Source organism: Puma concolor, chromosome B4 (assembly GCF_028749965.1).
Source record: "Puma concolor isolate L17-30 chromosome B4, mPumCon1.1.hap2, whole genome shotgun sequence".
Lineage (NCBI taxonomy): Eukaryota > Metazoa > Chordata > Mammalia > Carnivora > Felidae > Puma > Puma concolor.
The window spans coordinates 110828467-110851437 of NC_141673.1; the positions used below are offsets into that span (position 1 = coordinate 110828467).

Sequence of the window (22971 nt, forward strand, 5' to 3'; positions counted from 1 at the left end):
ATTTGAGTCTTAGACCCATCACTTATTCTGGGTTTTATTTCCTCAGTTGTAAAACAGGGATAACAATAGCACCTACCTCTTAGGCTGTTAAGAGAAGGAAACAAGATAAAACATGTAAACTGCCTGGCACAGTGGAAACATTCAATAAGTGGTAGCTATAATTAAGATCACTTTTTCTTGTCTCTCCTACTTCTTTCACCTCATTCATTTTTTTTTTTTTTTTTTTTTTTTTTTCATAAAGGGCTGGCCTTTTTTGGCCAACCAGCCAGAGTGGTTCTTTCCCTTTGCTCAATGAACAGGGAAGTCACAGCACACCGGAGGTACTTTGAACACTTCCTGACTCAATTTTCCTTGGCATTGGACATTTGTCATCAACCATTTTGTCCCAACTTTTCTGTGTGGAAGGAAGGGAGGAAGACACTGGGTGGCTGTGACTGTGACTGTCGTGTGAGCTCAGTGTTAGATGAATAAAGAACAAACCAGTTCATGCCCCCCTGCCCCCACTTCACGTTTCTCTCTGTTCTTTACCATGAAATACTAGAAGGGGGCATGAAGGAATTTGATCTATTTTGAAACTCACAACTGTTACATGCTAACCCTCCAAGCATTCACAACCTCTTTGATTTGTGACAAGTGATTAGCCTGTTTGTTATAAGTGAAGGATATATTCAGAACCCTAGACAGTGGTGTCTCAAAGAGCAGGCGACAGTTAATTTGTCTCTGAGCCAATATCCTACCCAGCACACTGGCAATTTGAGAGACAGGGGGATCTCCTCAGGCAGTCTTTTTTAACTCAGGTTTTCTCTTAAGGAACAAAATGAAAGGAAGGTATGGAATATCCATTTCATTTGCTCCAATGCAGTTGGTACAGCCAGGACCTCCACAGAAACCAGCCGTGCAATTACGAAGCTCTATTTCCATATGAAAGTGAAGACAAACAACAAAGCAGAAAAATTAAGTGTGAGGATAATGGACAAGAGTTTAAAATAGAATGACTGGGTGATAATGCAGAGTTGGATCAGGTGCCTTCAACCGTCAAGAATATCACTTTTTAAAAAAATTTTTTAATGTTTATTTATTTTTGAGACAGAGAGACAGAGTGCAAGCGGGGGAGGGGAGAAAGAGAGGGAGACATAGAATCCGAAGCAGGCTCTAGGCTCTGAGCTGTCAGCACAGAGCCCGACATGTGACTCAAACTCACGAACTGCAAGATCATGACCTGAGCTGAAGTCAGTCTCCCAACTGACTGAGCTACCCAGGCGCCCCAAGAATATCACTTTTATATTGAAGAGTGTGATTTGGGTGGCAGTAGGGGACAGCTCAGAGGAAATAAACAGCACCGTGTCCTTCCTACGTGCCAGGCTGACCCGGCCAGTGTACACACATTCCTTTATTTTTTTTAAGTTTTTACTTAAATTCCAGTTAGTTAACATACAGTGTAAAAATAGTTTCAGATGTACAATGTAGTGATTCAACAATTCCATACAACACCTGGTGCTCATCACAAGTGCATTCCTTAATCCCCATCACCTATTTCACCTTCCTGGCACCACACCTCTATCTACTGATGATCAGATGTTCTCTATAGTTAAGAGTCTGTTTCTTGGTTTGTCTCTCTCTCTCTCTTTTTTCCCCTATGCTCATTTGTTTTGTTTCTTAAATTCCACATATAAGTGAAATCATATGTTGTTTGTCTTTCCCTGAATGACTCATTTCGCTTAGCATAATACTCTTAACTCTACCCATGTTGTTTCAAATGGCAAGACTTCATTCTTTTTTATGACTGAGTAATATTCCACCATATATATGCCACATTTTCTTTACCCATTCATCAGTAGATGGACATTTGGGCTGTTTTCATAGTTTGGCTATTGTAGATAATGCTGCTATAAACATCAGGGTGCATGTATCCCTTGAATTAGTATTTTTGTATTCTTTGCATTAGTATCTTTGTATTCTTGTAAATACCTAGTAGTGCAATTACTGGATTGTAGGATAGTTCTATTTTTACCTTTTTGAGGAAACTCCATACTCTTTTCCAGAATGGGTGCTCCAGTTTGAGTTCCCACGAATAGTGCAAGAATGTTCCACTTTCTCCACATCCCTACCAACATCTATTGTTTCTTGTGTTGTTTTTAGCAATTCTGACAAGTGTGAGGTGATATCTCATTGTAGTTTTGATTCACATATTCCTTTATTTGATGGCTCAAGTTTACCCAGCTAGTAGGTGGAAGAACAGGAACTTGAACCCAGGTCCTGACATCAAAGCTCTTCACCCTTTACCCCCATAAGAGTGCTATGGTCCCAGCTGTGAGGGAGCTATGAGAGAAGACTGGAGGAGTTTTAAAATTTTGCTTTGTTATTTTTTTTCTTCACTAAAGAAGGTAATGGAGAGCTTGTTGAGTGAGGGTTCCATTCAACAATAATAATACCATCTACTCTGTGCCAGATACTGTGTCCAGATACGGATATAGTGAATTTAGACACAGCCCTTCCCACTAAGGGGAAGGAGGCAGACAAATACAATCCTAACAGGAAGAACAATGAGCAACTTCCCAGATTCCAGAAGATCTAAGACATGGTCATATAAGTGTAATAAATGATAAGGCCTACAATAGAGGTATAAGGTGAGCATTAAGGAGAGAACTAGTATTTGGAGTATGTGTGTATGTGTATGTGTACAGACCCATGAATGAAGTATGTTATAGATGAAGAAAACGAGGCTCCATGATGTTTCATGACTGCCTAAGACCACACAGGTTGTAGTGGCAAGGCTGGGATTCTTTCCCAATTCATTTGACTCCAAAGTCCATAGTCTTTCCACAATACAAATAAATGGAAGCAACTGGGAAACCTGGGAACTTCATAGAGAAGCTCTCATTCCCAGGCAACACCAAATGAGGCTTCTCTTTTGGGCAGTTCCTTTCTGGAACTAGGTAAGATCTAGCAGGTTTGTGGTAACCTACTTTAATCTTTCTTGGAAAGAAGTGGCATAAATAAATTCAATCATTGATTAAAAGGCAACAAAGAGCCCTTCTTAGCTGAGTTTGGATTTATGGAAAAGCTCATTTAGGGATAATCCATTCTAATCCCCATACTACCTCTAGGCAGTTTTCTTGGGAAACATGACTGAATTTTAAAAGATTAAATTGTGGGTATAAAGTGGATTTTTAAGAATGATTTTTCCCAAGGAGTGGCTCCTTTGTCTTCTTAAGTGGGACTGGTTTAATTAACTATAATGGGCGTGAATCACCCTGAGAACTTATCTTTTTTTTTTTTTTTTTCTCAAATGTATTCTACTAATGTGAGTGTAGAGGACTCACTGCTTGCTTCCAATGGGTAGAAAGCAGGGTAAGGAGACCATAGAAGCTCACTGCAAGCCTTACAGGGACCCAATGATCCTCCACCAGGTTCCCCGTTCTGAGGGTTATAGCTGAACCTAGAAGAAAGGTCAACTGGGAATCTGGTGGAGGATCATTGTTAGTGTTAATACCAGAGATCTACTTTAGGGTCCCCATAAGGTCACTTGGGCATAGGAGAGATGACTAAGTAGCTACTAAAATGTTTTTAAGACCAGGAACTAATACCTGGAGATGGGAAACAGCCAACAAGAGCTTAATGATGTGTTTGATTCAAAAATTGAAAGGCAGAAATTTAAGAAAGAATACATGAGACATATGTTTTAATCTTTTAATTACTGTGTGTGTGTGTGTGTGTTCTGTATTTCAACCTTATTGTGAACTCCTTGAGGTCAAAGCCAAATCTGTTAAACTGTTTTTCTGTCACCCCAGTAATGCCTTAGGATAGTTTACTCAGTAAACCTATGGTGGCAAAGATAACTTTGAAAATAGCCATGTAGTATTTCCTTTTTTAATTTAAAATGGCAGCTATAGACGTTACTTCTTGATTGACTACTTTTATGAAATTTTGTTATCAGGTGCATACCTATTAGGATTTTTATGTCTTATTGATGAATTGACCCTTTTATCATTATGAAATGTCCTTCTTGATCTCTAGTAATATTCCTTGTCCTGAAGACTATTTTCCAGGTGTTAATATAGTCATTTTCCTCATCATAGTTGTTTTCTTTTAAATTCTTGAGTTTATTTAGAATAACTTGTCTTACAGTCTTTATCTGCTAATTCCATTATCCAGATCTATTATTCCTGGCTCTATTAATACTGACTGATTTCTCTCCTCATTGTGGGTCACCTTTTCCTGCTTCTTCACATGTCTAGTTACTTTTATTGAATGCTGGACATTGTGTGTGTTACATTGTTGAACGTCTGGATTTTATTTTCCTTCAAAAAGTATTGAATTAATTTTACAGGCAGTTAAGCTGTCTATTAGCTTGATCTTTCTGAGGCTTATTTTAAGCTTTGTTAAAGTGGATCTAGTTTCACCCTACTATGAGGGTATTACATTTCTAAAGTCTTTACTGAATATTTCCTTGTTTAACAAGGTAACTTCAGTTTGGCTGGCCAGAATTTAAGTGTCTCTCTACCCTATGCAAGGCCTAGGAATTGTTCAGCTTAAAGCTTCCATTTACTGACCTTATGGAGTTTTGCTCTTTGCATTTGTAGCTTAGCATTTAGCCAAAGACTCAAGGGAACTTGTATGCACATTTCTGGAGTTCTCCCTTTTCTCTGGTATCTTGTCCTATATCCTCCAGCTGTGTCAGTCTCCCCAAACTCTAATCTCTGTCTTCTCAACTCAGTGAGACCTCCAGACTCTGTTTGGGTTTTCCCTGCATACAGTCCAAAAAATTGTTTCCAGTTAAAAAGCTGAAGTAATTGTAGACTGAAGCAATTATAGGGTTTACTTCATTTTTTCCCCTAATGTCAGAGATTGCAGTCCTTTGCTGCCTATTTTCAACAACTGAAAACTTTCTCTTCGCATATTTCATCCAGCCTTTTTAGTTATTTACAGTGGGAGATCTAGTTCAATAACATTTATTCTGTCATGACTATGGGCAGAAACCTTACTTAATGATCTGTGCCAACCTTGACCCCAATTTCCCTTTACTCTGGGGACATAGAGAAAGAGCAATATCCTCCCCACCCCCCATTTATTCTTGCTATATGGAGATGTGTATTTGCTGTCAGGACTCTGCAAGTAATCTGATCTGAAGTATCCTAACCAGGCCATGAAAATGATAGGTAAACCTGGTTATAATCACATATGGAGCAGAATGAGTACCTTTTAGGAAGAAAAATGAAAAGCAATGGAAGAGGAGGAAGAACAAAGGGAAGAGACTGCAAAGAGAGAAAATCACAAAAGAAGAACAGATAAGAAAAAGAATAAGATTTTAAATCACCATGAATTAAGTTTTTTAATTTTTTTTTTACATTTATTTATTTTTGAGAGACACAGAGAGACAGAGCACAAGTGGGGGAGGGGCAGAGATAGAAGGAGATACAGAATCCGAAGCAGGCTCCAGGCTCCGAGCTGTCAGCACAGAGCCCGATGCGGGGCTCGATCTCATGAACTGTGAGATCATGACCTGAGCCAAAGTCAGATGCTTAACTGACTGAGCCACCCAGAAGCCCCACCATGAATTAAGTTTTTCAGAAGAATAACACTTCTGCCTACAGTCTTGTGGCTCACCAGGGGTGCTATGAGCATTGAGGCACAGATTAGAAAAAAGGTTCAAAACATTTCTGTTTTTATCATTTTCTTCATTTTACAAGGAAGGACAGATATCTTAAGACAGTGAAAAGATATCTTTATAATAAGACAGTGAAAAATAATGATAGTGAAATATTTTAACTTAAGAATTTAAGTTATTAAATGAAGACAGTGGATTTTGGCAATGGAATGAAGATAGGTATGGAGTGCTGGAGATGTCAGTGAATTGAGCCTGTTTCTAGATAAATATTCTAGCTGTGCCAGATAACACAGTTAACACATTTTAGCTCCTTTGAGCTTCCATAGCAAAATGGCTTACTATGTGTAGTCTATGACATCAGTAAATAATCCACCCTAGGGGCGCCTGGGTGGCGCAGTCGGTTAAGCGTCCAACTTCAGCCAGGTCACGATCTCGCGGTCCGTGAGTTCGAGCCCCGCGTCGGGCTCTGGGCTGATGGCTCAGAGCCTGGAGCCTGTTTCCGATTCTGTGTCTCCCTCTCTCTCTGCCCCTCCCCTGTTCATGCTCTGTCTCTCTCTGTCCCAAAAATAAATAAACGTTGAAAAAAAAAATTAAAAAAAAAAAAATCCACCCTAAAAGGCAACAAGTATTGAGTTCTTCTTACTTGTATTTCTTGTTTTGTTGTATATTTATTTATTTTGAGAGACAGAGAGTGTGTGTGCACATGCACGAGCAGGGGTGGGCAGAGAGAGAGGGAGAGAGAGTCCCAAGCAGGCTCCACACTGTCAGTGCAGAGCCTGATACAGGGCTTGATCTTCTGAACCATGAGATCATGACCTAAGCTGAAATCAAGAGTCCAGTGCTTAACCAACTGAGCCAGCCACCCAGGTGCTCCCTTATTTGTGTTTCTAATTTTTTACTTGAATTCCAGACTTAGCTCTTTAGAAACAAAGTCCATACTGTTGCCATAGTTGCCAGAGTTATCAAAGTTGAGGGTATTTTTCTGACAAAAGAGAAATGGCTGGAAATTAAATGTGTTTTTGTTGTTGTTTTGTTTTTTGGCTCAATGGGAAAAAAATGCTGTTATTCAACAAGAATCCTCAGCAATGGACCGAATAGGTTGGGAATTGCAGGGGATTTCCTAGGAGTGTTTTCTACCAGTTCTCAAGGACAACCAAAATGTAAAACTAGTTTCCTGTTTATCCCTCTTTTTGTTAGATTGGAACATGGAGACAGACCAGAAGTTGAAGATGTGAAAAGATGTCTCAAAGTACAACTGTTTCAAATGGTCATTAGGAGCAATTTAAGTGACCAAGGATAGTATGTGCATGAGCTTCTGACATTAGCTACGTGGATGCTTCCTCTATTCGGAGCTGAGTAGAGAAAAGCCTTCCCCTAAAGGATGATTTCAGGCAAGAATTTATTTTAGCTATCAACATGAGAGTTTGCTGAGTTTTCCTATCAAGCCCACCAGTCTCTTTATCTCAGAAGGAGGTAACACGCATTGATTCTAAACTAGTTAAGGGACAATTGACAGATGTGGGGTGGGAGTACATATCCCACACTCAAAACTAGGTTGAGAGCAGGGGTATGCCTGTGCCTCCCTTCAAGTGGTGCTCTTAAAGTATCTGTGACAAGTGGAGCCCTTATTAAAAATGACATTTATGGGGGTGCCTGGGTGGCTCAGTCGGTTGAGCATCTGACTTCGGCTCGGGTCATGATCTCACGGTTCACAAGTTCAAGCCCCGCATCCAGCTCTGTGCTGATAGCTCAGACCCAGCCTTCCTGGGATTCTGTGTCTCCCTCTCTCTCTGCCCCTCCCCTGCTCATGTTCTGTTTCTTTCTCTCTCAAAAATAAACTCTTTTTAAAAATTTAATGAAATTTGTGATATAGGGGAGCCAGAGAGCACAGCAGCTGCAGTGTGGCTGGGCTCAGTCCTCCTCTGAGTGCCCTCTGTTCACTGACTGCCATTCTGAAGTTCAAGCTAGGCAGGAGGTTCAGATAACCTTGGCAATGGCAGCATCAGCAAGTGACAATGGATGGAAGGGGATGTGTGTTATCTTCAGATGGGGAAGACAGCATGACTACCACCATCTAAGTATTTATAATCTCATAAGAAAGAGAGAAGCACACCTTCCCAGGCAACATTGGTAGAGCAAAAACAGACCTCAGAAGTCATTGGCTCGTCTAAAGGAATTCTTCAGACATTAAGAAGCAAAAATGAAATTAAGAAAATTGTTATGGGCTAAATTGTGTATCCCCAAAATTCATATGTTGAAGCCCTAACCCCCAATACCTCAGAATGTGACTGAATTTGGAGATGGAAGCTTTAAAGAGGCAATTAAGTTAATGAGGCCATTGGGATGGGCCCTCACCCATCCAACCAGTGTCCTTAAACAAAAGGAGGTTAGGATATATACCCATGATGCAGGAACACAGAACAAGACCACAAGATGCCATGGGGAGATGGCAGCCATCTACAAGTCAAGGAGAGAGGCCTCAGAAGAAACCCCCAAAACTGTGAGAAAATGGATTTCTGTTGTGTAAGCCCCCCAGCCTGTGCTGCTTTGTTATGGTGGCCCTGGCAAACTGATATAAAGAGTAAAGGGATTTGTCCAAGTTCACATTAGAATTTGGAGTCAGAGCTCTGAATCTTCCAGAACTGCGGTCTTCCCATTTAACCACAGAGCATACACATGTGTACACAATAGAGGATTCACTCAGACTTTCAGAGGGTTTTTTCTGTACAATCCTATGAAGCCATAGAGGTCCAGAATTGGAAACTGAGAGCAATTCAAATGCTACTTCCAGCAGTCATAAGAAGTCTAACTGAAGACTCGCATCAGAAGCAGAGCTGGTGGCGCAGCAAACACTAAACTGATCCCCTGGGGCCCAGGCACCCTGTGTGGGGCATATGTGTGATGGGGCCAGAGACAGCGCCACGAAGGGGGAGCCTGTGGCAACGTGGCTGAGCTAAGCTGCAGGACCTCTGTTCCCTTCCCAAATGGTTGCAGCCTGTTCTGGGTGGTAAGTGCCTTTGCTACTAGCACCAAACACACCCAGCTTAAGGGGAAATGCCTCTCGTGTTCCTGTGGTGCCTAAGAGCTTAGATTGGGGCTATTTCTGAACGACTGTGCACAAAGAACAAATAAATGACTCTTGCTTAAGTGCAAGTTGCTCTGAGGCCCAGGCCCTAAATCTTGGATGCTTGTCCAAAGATTTGGATGCTTGGATGTAGAATGTGCACAGGGCACTCTCTCTCCCTGGACATTTGGTCAGAGTTCTCTGCACCTCACCTTTTCTTCAGGCTTCCCACTCAGTGTTGGGCCCCCAGCTCAGCGTGCCTGACGGTGCCTTCGGCCTCGTTTGTGGAATGGACATTTCCCTGTAAGTTGGGTTAGCTAATGTATTTTCACTCTGCAACTGTTCTCCATGAAATGACTCCCCTAGCTTCACAGTATCACCCAGAGGACCTTGTGTCAACATGGTGCTTTCCTGTCTGCAGGTGTTTTCCACTGCTGGGTGGCGGCTGAGGGGGGACCTGTGTGCTGGGGTGGGAGCACCTGAGGAAGGAGCCTCCCAGCCTCAGCAACCGAGCAGACAGGGCTGCCATGCTCTAAGATGGGCACCCCAGAGAAGGACCATGGATGGGGAGTGAGAGGGAGCAGGTTCAGTCAAGCAGAGGTTTCTGTGGCAGTTGGACGTGGGCATGTCCTGGGCTGGAGGCGAGACTCAGAAATTCTCAAGCAGAAGAAGACTGACGGGTGAGCGGCCTGCTCGTTAGGGGCATCTCCTTGATTTCTCAACACATTCCATATTATAAGCTCCCACCACATGCACCTTCCCTTTCTGTAGATGTACAGCGAGACCTCTATTTTGATACATGAGGGCTTGGCCACTCTGCGGAAGCAGAGATAGGAAGCGTCCACCAACCCAACCCATTGTAAAAACGCCCTTTCCCTAACTTTGACTCCCGCTGTCACCTGCTGCTCAAATTCCTCCTTCATCTTCCCTCTCCAAATGCAGCTACCCATTTGCACCCACGCTACTTGTGCAAGCCTTCTTTGCCAAAGGGAATGAGGCTGTGTGCCTCACATCAGCACTTTCATAAACACTTTTTCTGCTAGAATCATCCGTGGGAAGCTGGAGCCAGACAAGCCTTCTGGGGCTTTCTGAGAAACAATGCTCAGTGGGTGGCAGGGGCGTGGCCCGGATGACTTCCTCCAAGCAAAGCTAGAGGGAAGCGATCATTAAGACCTCTTGAATCAACAGGGAGTTGATTTTCATAACTGAGTCAGCTCTCATAAAGCTGGCACCTCTATATCCAGTCTTTCTCTGTGCCATTCTAAGGTCTCCCACTACCCTCAAGGCCCTGAGCATCAGCTTTGGGCTTAGGCTTGGACCCCAAATAAATAAACTGCAATGCTAGAAAATCCTGTGTTATGCCCAGTTGTTCCAGTTATTTCGGGACATTTTCCTGCTAACAGGTCGTGTCTGACTGCCACACATTTCCACAGGAGCATCAAGTCATCAACTCAATTCATTCCAAGCTGACAACTCTTTGATCTGAGGGCTTAAGAACAGAACCTGTTTACTCTAACAAGTATCATGCAGTCAGAATCTGGATGGGGGAAATGTCTTAACATAATTTAATGCCACAATTCTTCTTTATAATAGGTTACATAAACAACAAGATGCACAAGTACCTGCAAATATTTATTCACAAAATCACAGATATTTCAACAGCTAGGGACATTCAGATTTCCCCAGTATTTGGTTCCAAGAGATTTGATCAATGAGACTGAGGGTGGAGGGGGGGGGGAGGGGGAGTTGCAAAAAAGCCAAAGACCCTGATGATGGAAAGTAGCAGAATAAGTTTGATGTTGCACCAAGTCGGGCTAATTGGGTATCGTGGACATAGATTTGCTGCAGGGCAAATCTGTATTCTCTGGAAACTCAAAAGAACAGGCCTGGGAAGATGAAAATCGTCATGGGGTAGATTTAGAGACTGTCTTGCCTTGTTAGTATTAAAGTTTTCTATTGTAGCAGTGTCCCCAGAGCTTATGTTTGTAACACAATTATAGCTTTTTAAAAGTTTTGGAAAGCAGTAAGTCAAGCAATTTGCAAAAGCGAAGGTCCTATAGTGGAAACAACAAAATAAAGGATTTGAGTAGGTTTTGCTGCAAGCAATTTCTGCTGCTGCCCAGTGAATGAAAAGATAAAATACGTAATTGGAGTTAAAAACCTCAAGCACCCACAAGTGTCCAATTTCATGTTCAAAATGCCATGTCTAGTACTAGCCAGTGGGCCTTTCAAAGTCCCCGTTTATTAGAGCATGAAGGTAGTGAGGGAGGGCAGTGTTGTGCATTAATGAGCTGGACACCTAAGGGGGCAATGGGTGGGAAAGTATTTTCATTGGTATTCAGTACTGGGCTCTTTAATAAATAGACCATTGACTACTGAGAGAACTCTTTTCTATGTGCTCAATTCTTTTCAAGCAGTGGCTTTGCACTCGCAAAACTTTTCAAAGCAATATTTTCTTGATGCATCTCTGTTGTTATTGTTACCAGGATTTCTAGGGAAGCAAAATGAACAGAATTTGAAAATCCAAGAAATCACATGAAGCTTGTTCTTCTTCCTGGCAGACTTTTTAACAATGGACTGGCTAAGAATCTGACTGGCGTGAGTTCAAATCCTTGCTCAGCCACCCTCAAGTTAATTAACTTCTCTTCACCTAAATTTTCCAAGCTGAAAGGAGGGGGGGAAATAATACCACTGCATAGGGTAATTGGAGAATTTAAAAGATAATGTAAAAAGTGATTCTCAAATTTGTTTCTTAGAACGTTGAGGTTTTCTAGTAGGATTTTGGGAATTGCTAAGTGGGTGGAAGGTGGCCTTCCATGATTTCTTCCACTAAAGCAGATCTGTGTGTCTCTGTCCTAAATACACTGGGGTTCCAGAGAGGCATTATCACATGAAAGGGCTGTGCTGCGGAAGCAGACAATAGTAACAACTGATGTGTGCACATCTGGCTTGAGCATGCAGTGAAACGGTAGCTGCCATTATTTAAATGTGGATTATGCTGGTGGCCCCACCCTGTTGGCCCCATGGCATCAGACAGGGAGAGGCGCCTCAGCTGTTGGGGCCACGGACCTCCAAGGCACACCTTCTTTCTCACAAGCCTGTGTGCAAACTGAAGAGAATGATGGTAGAAAGGGGAAGGCATTGCATGGGACAGGGGCATGTCAGAAACCTGTGTAACCCTAGTGTTCTTCCAGAGACCCCCGGGACCCCAGTTTTCTTGCCCATCAAGTGAGTAGGTTGAACCAGATGATCTTTCTAGTTCTATTTTATAATCACAGGGAACAGCAACTCACGAAGGGAGCACAAGTCAAGCCCAGAACTGGACAGAGTGTCCATGTGGCTTCTCTCCTCAGCCAGCAATCAGCGGCCTCTCTGCCATCAGCAGCCAGTGTACCTTTGCCACTGGGCTCAGCGACCGGGTAGATGCCCCCATGTGGCCAGAATACCTTTGCCTAAAAGACTGAAGGAACCACTATTCAACCATTGGCTTTTTCAAGTCCGTGTCTTTGGCCAGTTCTGCCCTCGCGAGTGATGTTGGCACGTATTCTCAGCTCCGGATGGCCAGCAGTATGAGTAGAGCCATCCTGGCCAGGGCTAGCTCAGGCACCCAGCAGCCCCAAATACTTGTCCTCTATCCTTTATACAGATCAAATCCTGTACTCTGAGTCCACTCACTGATTCTTACCCCTCTCCCCTGTATCCACGGAGGTCATCATGGACATGGTGAGAACTGATTCTCCACCTAAAACAGAACACACATGTCCACTTGGTGCCTGATGCCCCAGGTAGAACTGAACTACAGAGGCATGCAGGCAGGGGATGTTTTCTAAAACTCCAGGAGAGAATCCATAGAGGAACAAAAATAGGTCATTTATAAATGGACGGCAGGGAACCTGTTTGGCCACGTCCCTCTAAATTCCATCCTTTCAAAATGGCTCAGTCAACACATTTGATCAATTACCTCCAATCTTCCAATGCTGCAAATGATGCCTTCTGCAAGGAAAGGAGAATATTTTGGATCGATGTCTTTGCAAACGATAACTAGGACCTGGTGCCAAAGATCTTGATTCTACCACAGTGATAATAACAATAGGAAAGAAATATACTATGGCAGAAGTAGCCTACCTGAAAGACAAACTAAATACCATCTTTGACCACATGTCCAACCCATAGGATTCTGAGAAAGTCAGGCCCCTGCCCACTTAGTGAGGAATCAGGCCCCTGGAGTTTCTTCTTGGTCCAGCCCCTGCTTCTGCTCTTCTCAGTTAACATCAGGACAAGGCAGATATTTCCACCTCTGGAAAGCTGCTACCCTTAGAGGGTCTTCCTTACACCAAGCAGAAATCCATGTTTCTGTAACTCATACTGACCACTGGGTCCTGTTCTCCCTTCTAGAGCCACAGAGTAACATATACTCTATCTTTCATCTTCTTCATTCAATCCTTCAAAGTTCAGATCTCACAGACCCTCCCAGCATAGGGGAAGCTGAGGCCAGTTCTCCATTAAGACGTTTCATTCACTCATTCATTCAACAATATTTACTGAACATAGAATGGACATTTTGCTAAGCTCTGGGGATACGGTGGTGAACAAGAGAGGATATCTTTGGTTTTAGAGAGCTGATGGGGGTGGGGATGGGGTAAAAGTTTCTTTCCACTTGGGAAGGATGGTGGTTATTTGGCCATATGAGTAACCATCAGAACTGGTTTAAACCCATTCTCACTTGAATGAGAACTTCAGAGCATGAACAGGGGAGGGGCAGAGAGAGAGGGAGACACAGAATCTGAAACAGGCTCCAGGTTCTGAGCTGTCAGCACAGAGCCCGACACGGGGCTCGAACTCACGGACCGTGAGATCATGACCTGAGCCGAAGTCGGATGCTTAACTGACTGAGCCACCCAGGCGCCCCTTGAATGAGAATGTCACATCAGCAGTCAGGGCCAGGCAGTCAGCATCAGCCTCACTTAAATAAACACACCTCCACAGGTAAATGCCCGCCAAGCCCTAAATGCTCTGGGAACTGAAATCCCCAAGCACCATGCTCTCCAGCACCCTTTATGAGATCTGTTCTCCCCTTGGGTCAGAGACAGTGCTTCACAGCTGTCCCTCCCTCAGAGTGCAGTAAATTCAGCTTTCTGTTGCAGACAGGAGTGGCAGGCTCTGGCTCTGCTAGAGGCGGGCAACCGAAACCCCAAGTAAATAAGCTGGTGCTCTCAGACAGAGACACGCCATGAAAGAAGTAAAACCAGGAGGCTAACATGAGTGATGGGTAGGAGGTGAGGATAAGGATAAGGCGAGGAAGAACAATCCACACTAAGACATCCAGTGAAAATCAGAGGCTGGGCATTATTTTGAGCTGGAAAATGTGCCTCAAACTTAAAAAATGAGAAATCACAAGTACAGAAAAATAAAAGTCCAGCAAGATCCACCACATGTGCCAGAGGAGAAGCTGCAATTCAAGGGAGGAGCCAGTTGTTTTCCAGATTGTCTACAGCACTTGAACTAAGACCTGATGGGAAGAAGATATCACTGGAGGGCCAAGCAGCAGCTTGGAAATAGCAACTCCTAGGTTTCTGTAAAATGCCTATTAACAGGCCAGACCCACCATCTGCATGCTATCTATACTTAGCAACCATAAAAATAACAAGCTCTCTATTCATGCTTTAGATATTGCCAAGCTTATTTGAAAAAGCTAAATGCTGCAGCTGTCTCTTCTCCAAGGATAACACTCATGGAGATTCACATGACAGGTGAAGCTGGCCTCCTCGGCAGTTTTAGGGGCAACCGTACATGAACTGGAAGCTCCACGGGTGGCTGATGATACCTTTGCCGAGCCTTTCCTGACTTCAGCTCCGATCTGAAAAGCAATGGGAACATCTGCTCCACTAACATTAGGGGACTGCTGAGATAAGGTGAAAACTTTGTGATCTGAAGGCACCCAAAATATAAGGAGTAAGTAGGTTTCTGGAGATGAAGGTTATGTTAAAGGCAAATACTTAAAGACTGAATGACACTGTTCAAACTTCTCTGGCTGATTTCCAAAGTCTTCCACGTACATCTGTACTGACAGTAATGTCTCCTTAACACTGTCCATCAGCAATGTTGAGAGAGAACATTCTTGAGCAGAATTCCTTTCCTATTTATCCAGATCCCACACACATCCAGTTCAAGTTCTGCTTCTTTCCTTAAGCCTGCCTCAAGGCTGTCCTCAGTTCTAACTCTCTAAATGCCCTTCCATCCCTCTGAAAGGGTGAGGTCCAGGTTAGGTGTGGACACAGACAGGACTGCTGCCCTCTGAGCGGTGTGGAAGGAGCAGGAGCAGGAGGCCCCTGAAGAAATTGACCAGAAGAGTGCAGCGATGGCAACCAGGCGAGGCTGAAAGTGAGGTGCTGCAGAAGCCATGAGGAGGATGGCCTTTGAGGGGGCAAGGTCACAGCAGGCCTCTTGGACATGTGACTTTAAGCAGGAGTCTTAAATGAGTGACACAAGTTTCTGGGGGGAACACACCAGACAGAAATTCCAGCTCAGAGAACGGACTTAAATGGAGACAGAACTTGGGGTGCTCAAGAGAACACTGGCCAAAAGGGAGAGCAGTAGGGAAGAAAAAGGACATTTTTACAGTACTGTGACTTCCCACCCAGGAACACAGTGTCCCTTTGGTTCTTTTCTGATGACTGCCCATAAAGTGCAGCATTTTCTTTACTTAGGAATGGCACATGTATGAGTTTCCGAGAGTTGCCACAGCATTGCCACGCACAGAGTGGCTTACCACAGAAACGGATTCTCTCACGGTTTTGGAGGCTCGAAGCATCGGGCCTTGGCATCAAGACTCCTACCCTGCCTCCCCCAGCCTGCTAGCAAGCCTTGACATTCCTTGGCTTGTTGTTGCTTCACTCCAACCTCTGCCTCTGTTGTCACACGGATGCTGTCCTTAGGCCTATGTATCTTCAAATCTCCCCCTCTTTTTTTGAGAGAGAGAGAGAAAGAGCGAGCAGGGGAGGGGCAGAGAGGGGGAGATAATCCTAGGCAGGTTCTGTGCTGAGAGCAGGGCTTGATCTCAAAACAGTGAGATCATGACCTGAGCCCAAATCAAGAGTAGGATGTTTAACCAACTGGGCCACTCAAGTGCCCTCAAATCTCCCTCTATAAGGACACCAGTCATTGGATTTAGGGTCTACCTTAATCCAATATGACCTCATCTTAACTAATTACATCTGCAAAGACCCCATTTCCCAATAAGGTCATTTTGCAGGTTTTGGAATGGCATGAATGTGTGTGTGTTGGGGGGCAGGAAAGACTAGAACACATTTCTTGACAGGTTTTCTTCCCTAATGAAGGCAGTAAAAGACCATATAGCAGGCTGGTTAAAATTAAGCTCTGGAGTCAGGCGTCCTGGCTCAACTCTCTGACTGTGGGCCCACCTCTGCAAGCCTAAGCATCATCATCTGGAGTAGCAGCAGCTACCCTGAAACTGATAAGCATTCAATGAATTAAAGTGTGCTACATGCTTAAAGCTGTAGTGGCCATCATAAGTATTTGATGTTTCCGTTCTCAGGTTATAATGTGATGGTTTCGAATGGCATCTCTGCTCCACTGTATTCTCTAACTGGTTAGTGCTGGTGACTAGGGAAACTATCACTTTTGTACAGTGACCTTATAACTGCCATTTTACTAAATTCTTATTTTCCAGTGGTTTCTCCTCCATGTTTTTGGTAGCAATCACATTAACTTTAAGGACCTCACAACATACCAATCTGTAACACCGAATGATCGTAGAACTCCACGAATGTCTGTGGAAAGAAATGATGTTCAAGAAGCCCCTCATACACAGGTCTCTTACCAGAAACAGGTTTAGATATTCTTCTTCATGCTCATGACAGGATGAAATGTGTGTCTTATTTTCTTTATTGTCATGTCAGAACCACTGATCCAGACCAAATCAATTCAGCTTTACGTGGACAGGGGCCAGATTTTAGTCCTGATGGACTCCCACTGTGTGCAATGCCTAGTGGACAGCAGGTGCCTGGTACTTCTGACTAACCTCGTGAGCAGGTCACCTGCAGTCAAAATGACCGACACAAGAGGAGATAGTTCTCCTCAGTTGTTGTATGGCAAGAACCCTATCTCATGAATATGCTAGTTGCTCTTTATCCATATCCAATCAATGAAGGGCACAGAATTATTCTGGAATGCCCTTCTACTATCCTGCATTTCAAATAACTTATTTATATAAACCAAGTTTTTAAAGACCTGTACCTATATCAAGGCACTAAAAGACACAGGAAAACTTGGAGAGAACTGTAAAATCCAAACACCACTCAGTAAGGGATTTCAGAGCACATTTCTTACTGTCACAGGTCCGTCTAGAAGGCCTTCTACAAAGACCTACGACGGATAGCACAGAGGCTGGCACAAATCCTCACCTGAGTGCTCACCTCACCGCTAAGACCCACAGCAATGCAGACACACAGAACCCTGCAAAGACTTGCAGTCTAGAGATGTGAATAAAAGCAGACCATTTCAGTGCTGATCACTGAACTCTTGAAGCTTCGAACGGAAAGTGACTCAGTATTCCTTCAGCACCTTCATAAGTTCAAACTTAGAAAATCAAACAGGAAGACCGGAAAGGAAGTCAGCTGAACTGGTCAGGTCCACACTCCATCACCCATTTTGTGACTGCAAGCACATTTCTGCAGCTCCCTAAAGCAGGGGCGGGGTAGAAAGGGAGCATCTGGTTTAGATGCAATAGCTTAAGAAGGCTCTACACTCAGCAACAGCAAATCATGATCTTAATGAAGTTGTGTGTAGTACTTTCCTTGCATTCCCATATGGTTTAAGAAATAAATCTTCTTAAGTATTCTTTTCCCATTTCAGCCTGAGGGTATGTTTCTTATTTCCTTCTCTTTTTCAACAATACAGGCTCTCTCTGGTTGGCCTTTCAAAAGACGATCCATGTCTCTAAGATCCACCCAACACAGTCTTGAGATGTGGATTCCAATGAAGTCAAAGGAGATAAAGTCATTAATACAAAATAGGGTATCAACACAAAAGTGACACGCAATATCTCAATTAGAGGTTTCTAAGAGGTGCTTGATACTTTTGTGAATTGCTCAAGACTTCCATGACTAGTAACACTTTTCCCATTGCTCTTGCAAAGAAGAGGTTCATACTCAGCATCTATAAAACCTATTGAATTTTATCTCAACATAATATTCAAAAAAATGCAGCAAGAAGGCACTATTTGTTCTATGTATTTATTTATTTAACACTTATTAAGTACCTACAATGAACCAGGAATTATATTTTATTGTTTAAAAAATTCAAAGCTGTAAAATATGGCCCCAGGTGAGAGGTTACCAAAAGCAGCCGGAAAGGATCAAAATCGCTCACTCCCAAAATTCTGCTTTGCAGTTAATCTGAGGATCAAAATCCCCAGAACCAAGGGAAACCCCAAGATGGAGATGCCCCTGCCAAAGACCAAGAGTAGGAACTCGGGAGAGCCAGCCCAGAAGAGGAGCCAGACGATGGGTACAAGGCTCTGACACCGGCCTCACCTAGTGCATTAAGGCATAGGAACACATCTCGGATCATGGTAGGATCTCCCACCTTGCCCTCCAATTTGGTTTTAAATCCCTGACTTCTTTCCCTTTTCCCAGTTAAGAAAGTGTAAAACAAATTAAAAAAAAAAAAAAATCACTGGGATGTACTTATTCTCCCAATGACTTTGTTAAGTCAAATCTAAAATTAAAGTCAACAAAATGTGTAGTTTTCTTCATCTTCTATTAATGATGAAAACTGTCCATTCAAAAACTACACTAAGACAATGTAGTCCTAAATAGCAATCCAGCTTTAATTGTAGGGCATCGAATCACCTTGCAAACAAATTACAGTCACTATGATTTGCCAATAGGTACTGTACTGGGTGTTGCTGGGGTTTCTTTTTGGCAAACTTAGAACAAACCAGAGAACAAAATTTAAATGTTCATCATCATGTAGAAAAATAAAATCAACAAACCTAAAGTATCTACCTATGTGTCAAGTGATTCATACTGCAAAAGTAAAACTAAAATCTACACTTACAGCAGATTTTTAAAAATCCTTAGTGCAAGAAACATAACCAATTAATACAATCAATACTTATTAATGAATATGGAAAATTTTCCTATACAGAGGTAGAGTCCAGTGCACAAGGCTAAAACAATATTCAATAGTCTAAACAAGACTGAGTCAGGTTTTACGGAATCCACTTTAAATTTTAAGTTATCAGACTGTATGTACATACATACAATAAATAGACTATACAATTTTTTAAAGTAGTTTAATAAACTCCACAAAATAATAGCAGATGCATTGAAATATTTACATAATTCAATTTTCAAATCTCTCTCATTCAAATAAAAGGGATAAAAATAAGCTTTCTGCTTTAAAGGCAGCAGAACCTCTTTCCTGAAATGGATCAGTAAAATAAGATACTTTACATGAGAGGAACTAATTTATGCTTGAGAGGTATTCATATTCAGCTAAGAAAATATGTCCCTTTTTAAGCTATATAGATTAGGGAATATAAAATGATATTTTCTACATTTTTAGATCTCTAGTTAAAGTTCTAAATCCAACTCTTACTTGAAGAGAGAAGCTAATTTTGGTACCCATACAGAGTATATCAACACCATCACAAGGGAAAGATAATTAACTTTTCAGATTCAGTTTGTTTGCTTTTGGAAGTTTAGGCCAGAAACAACTTGACAATACTTCTGGTCCAAACAGTTGTTTACACATGATACAAATTTCACTGAAACCGGACTAGCACATTTGGGTTGGGGATCTTGGGATTTCAACTTTCTGAATCCCCTCCATCTCCAAAGTACGTTCCATCAGGAGTGCGCACATGACCTTAGGGTACCCAAGACGAATAGGATTCCAAAGTTTTCCAAGTTCACAGAGGAAAAAGGTGAAACACAGAGTATCTGCTGCCATTTGCCTTGCAGAAACTTGAAATGGGAAAAAACTTAGAAACCTGTCATTGTGACCCAGGGAAATACGCAAAACCCCAAAGCAGTATATGCTTCATTGACTCAGATTCTTAGACTTAATATCAAATTTACTCTGATATTCTATCATTAACCTTTTTATTTTACTTGATATAAAAGATTCTTATCTAGCCCATAAGGAAATTAGGGATAGTCAGAAAACAAAAAAGTACGGTCATAATTAATGAAGCATAAACCTTCACAGTTTGAATTTTGTATAACTTCTCTAAGCACCCACAATGAAAATGCAAGTTGAGTTTTTTTTATTCAACCATCCTGTGAAAAATACCTCAGTTAATAGTTAACATTTTGCCCTTCATTGATCTTCCCACCGAATAACCCCTCACCCTTGTTTTTTTTTAATTTTAGATTTTTAAAAAACTTTATACAAATAGACTAACTTTGATTTAAAGTAAACATATAAAAATTGAGAAGAATATTGCTTGCAACAATGGACATGGAAGTAGAGGAATGAACTGGGCAGGGGGTACACAGAAATGGCTCCTACTCAGTAACTTCAAGCAAACACCTAGCACTCTGGAAAAAACTTCAACCAGAGGATACCCTCTGCTGCACATTGTTTCCTTCAGTTCACAAAGTCTAACTGATTTGTAACTACGACTTCAGGTCAGATAGGAAAAAAAAAAAACTGCAAGAAAACTGGAAGGCACAAGCACCCATGTGATCTAGAATTTTCTTGGGGTGAGGAAATAAGAAGGGAAAGGGATACTTTTGGTTCAGCACTACAGTCAAGTTAATTTTGCCACCGTTGGAGAAAAACTGTATATAATAAAGGTATACAGAAATGAAACAAGCGCATCCCACTTGTGAGGAAGAAAGCTCAGAAGACAGCTCACAGGAATAGTGCAGAGAGAAACAATCAATACTATTTATTTGGATGTCTGTGCCATGATGGGTACAAACTATATTCTCTGCTCTGTGGGACCAAAACCAAAACAGAATAAAAACAAACAAAAATCCCCCAAATCCCAAAAAAGCAGCTAGAAGGAATGCAAGAAGTCTTACAGAACATACTGATCCAAATGGAGGTGATAAACGCAGCACTCTTGCCTTTAATGCACATCCAACTTTGTTACCTACTGTTGTGTTTTTTCATCGTATTCATCTATTCATCTACTGACCAGACGGGGACTTAAGAAATGGCTGAGCCATTTAACCCTTTCCCTGCCTCTACACGACTTCCCTTTCCCTTTTTCTCCTTCTCCAGGATGAGAGTCCTTTTCCTCCATGAGGGAAGTGCTGTTAATCATGACAGGAAAGGCATGAAACAGGATTTCCGGAATACTGATTTCACTTCCCTAGAGGCCTTGCTGCGTGTGGGCCACGCAGCCTGGAGGCAGTCATCAAGGCAGCCTGACAGAGCTACGAATTAAAAAAAGAAAAGGAAAGGAAAACAAAAACAAAACCACCCCAAGTCTATCTTTTCTCAAACTAAAGGAGAAACTGAGGGATGGTACGGCCTCCAATGGGGACCCCCACGGTTAGGAGATGATGGCCGGGGACCACCTCGGCAGAGTCAGATTGTCAGCACTCGCTGACCGCTTCCTCGTGGGTCTTCTCAGGTCCTTGTACTTGTCCTCGCAGAGGCGCGAGATGGCCTGAGGGGCAGAAGAGAGATAAGGCAGGTCAGGGAGGGCTCCGGAGCAGGCGCCACTGTCCCCTCAGTGCCAGCCCCTCACTCCCTCCACACCCCTGACCACCGCTGCGCATGGAGGACAGTCAGGAAAAACACCAACAGGAGGTCCTGCCCTGCAGAGTTCACACCTTGTGGCCCTGATCTGTGCCCGGCACAGTGGGGGCTATTACAGAAGTGCAGACACAGGCCCTGTCTCCAAAGTGCTTACAGTCTAGTTGAGAAAATCATCTCAAAATGTGAAAAAATTACAGGATAGTGTGGCCTGGGGAGCAAGCTTAAGGGGGTGTGACCCCAGGTATGTTCCTGTTTTGAGCACCCCCCTTGCGAGGCCGTCATAACGCATCAGGGCTTCATGATGGGCCGTGCTGGGAACAGAGCTCAGTACTTGACAGTAGTCATTTATTGGAGACTGAGTCTGCACAGATGACCAGATGTCTGAGTCAACTCTACATGACTGATGAAGAAGGGAACCAGGAGGGGCCCAGAGCAGCATGGAATGAAAGCACAATCCACACTGTCCTCCCTTTCTTGATGAGGACAGTGAGACTCTGGAGGGGAAGGCCTCAGCCAAGAGCAAGGCTAGATCTTCCCTGGGGCTCAGAGCCCGGTCGTGGCTTTTTCAGGGTTGCTGCTGGGTGTAGGTAAAGGGCACGGTGATGACAAAGGCTGATGACAAAGACACCAGATGTCTTGTCCTAGTCACATTCACCTTCCCTTCTGTCAGAACGACCCAGGGGTGGAGTCGACTTCATTCCCGATGATGCAAACATCAAGTCTTTTAACTTGTATACAACTCAAGCAACAGGCCAAGGATGATGCAGGGGCCAGGGAAACAGACACAGTACCCACCTGCTAAGGGGTCACCATCAAGGGACAAAGGCACAGAAGCAGCCAACCCTGACCACATCATCACGGCTCTCACAGGAAGGACAACAATAATCCTTCCAGCTGCTCTCCCTGCTTTCCCGTTGGCTACTCTGCGATCTCCTCTCCCATACTCCCTCCTGGCCTCACCCACCCTGTTCTGTGGCCCCCTCAACCCCCATCACCTAAGCCTGAGCTTGCTCCCAGCTGCAGGTTTTGCAGCATCTCTTCCCTCAGCCTGGAGGTTTCTGCAAGGCTAAGACGTCCCATGCTAAAGTCCTCATGCAAACACGGCCCACTCAATGAGGCCACTGACCACAGCAACTCCCCACCTTTCTTCTATTTTACTCCCCTTCTAACATACTAGCCAGTTTATGTTTACTGTTTACTGTCCGTGTCCTCCCAGCAGAATATAAACTCCAAAAGGGCAGGTTCTGTTAGTTTTGTTCTTGATGGTGCCTGGTAACCAGTGTCGAGTATCAGAAGACCCTAAGTGAGTATGTGTAAATATGTGTCAAATGGATGTGTGAGTTCCAATCGAGATATGCACATAACAGAGGCATGCACATAACTGGGAATGCTCAAAGTATTGGAAACACAGGGTACTGTGTTTATTCTTGTTTATTCTCCAAAATAAACTGATTCTCGTTTAGTTTCCAAAACCCACCAAGTGCACTTTAGAACAGCAACTCCAGTGGCAGCAGGAGGAATGGACCGGAGGGGAGAGACGGGAGCTGAGGATGTCTTC

General features: G+C 43.1%; 1 protein-coding gene across 5 annotated transcripts in view; it reads right to left on the reverse strand.

Moving 5' to 3' along the window:
* Positions 1–18501: 18501 nt before the first annotated feature.
* CCNY (cyclin Y) overlaps positions 18502–22971 on the reverse strand; it is a 331491-nt gene continuing 327021 nt past the window's right edge. For all 5 annotated transcript variants that reach the window (XM_086714585.1, XM_086714584.1, XM_086714583.1 and 2 more), the window contains one exon: positions 18502–21321. In XM_086714585.1, coding sequence (XP_086570711.1) covers positions 21205–21321 — 117 coding nt within the window. In that variant the 3' untranslated portion in view covers positions 18502–21204. The remainder of the gene's footprint in view (positions 21322–22971) is intronic.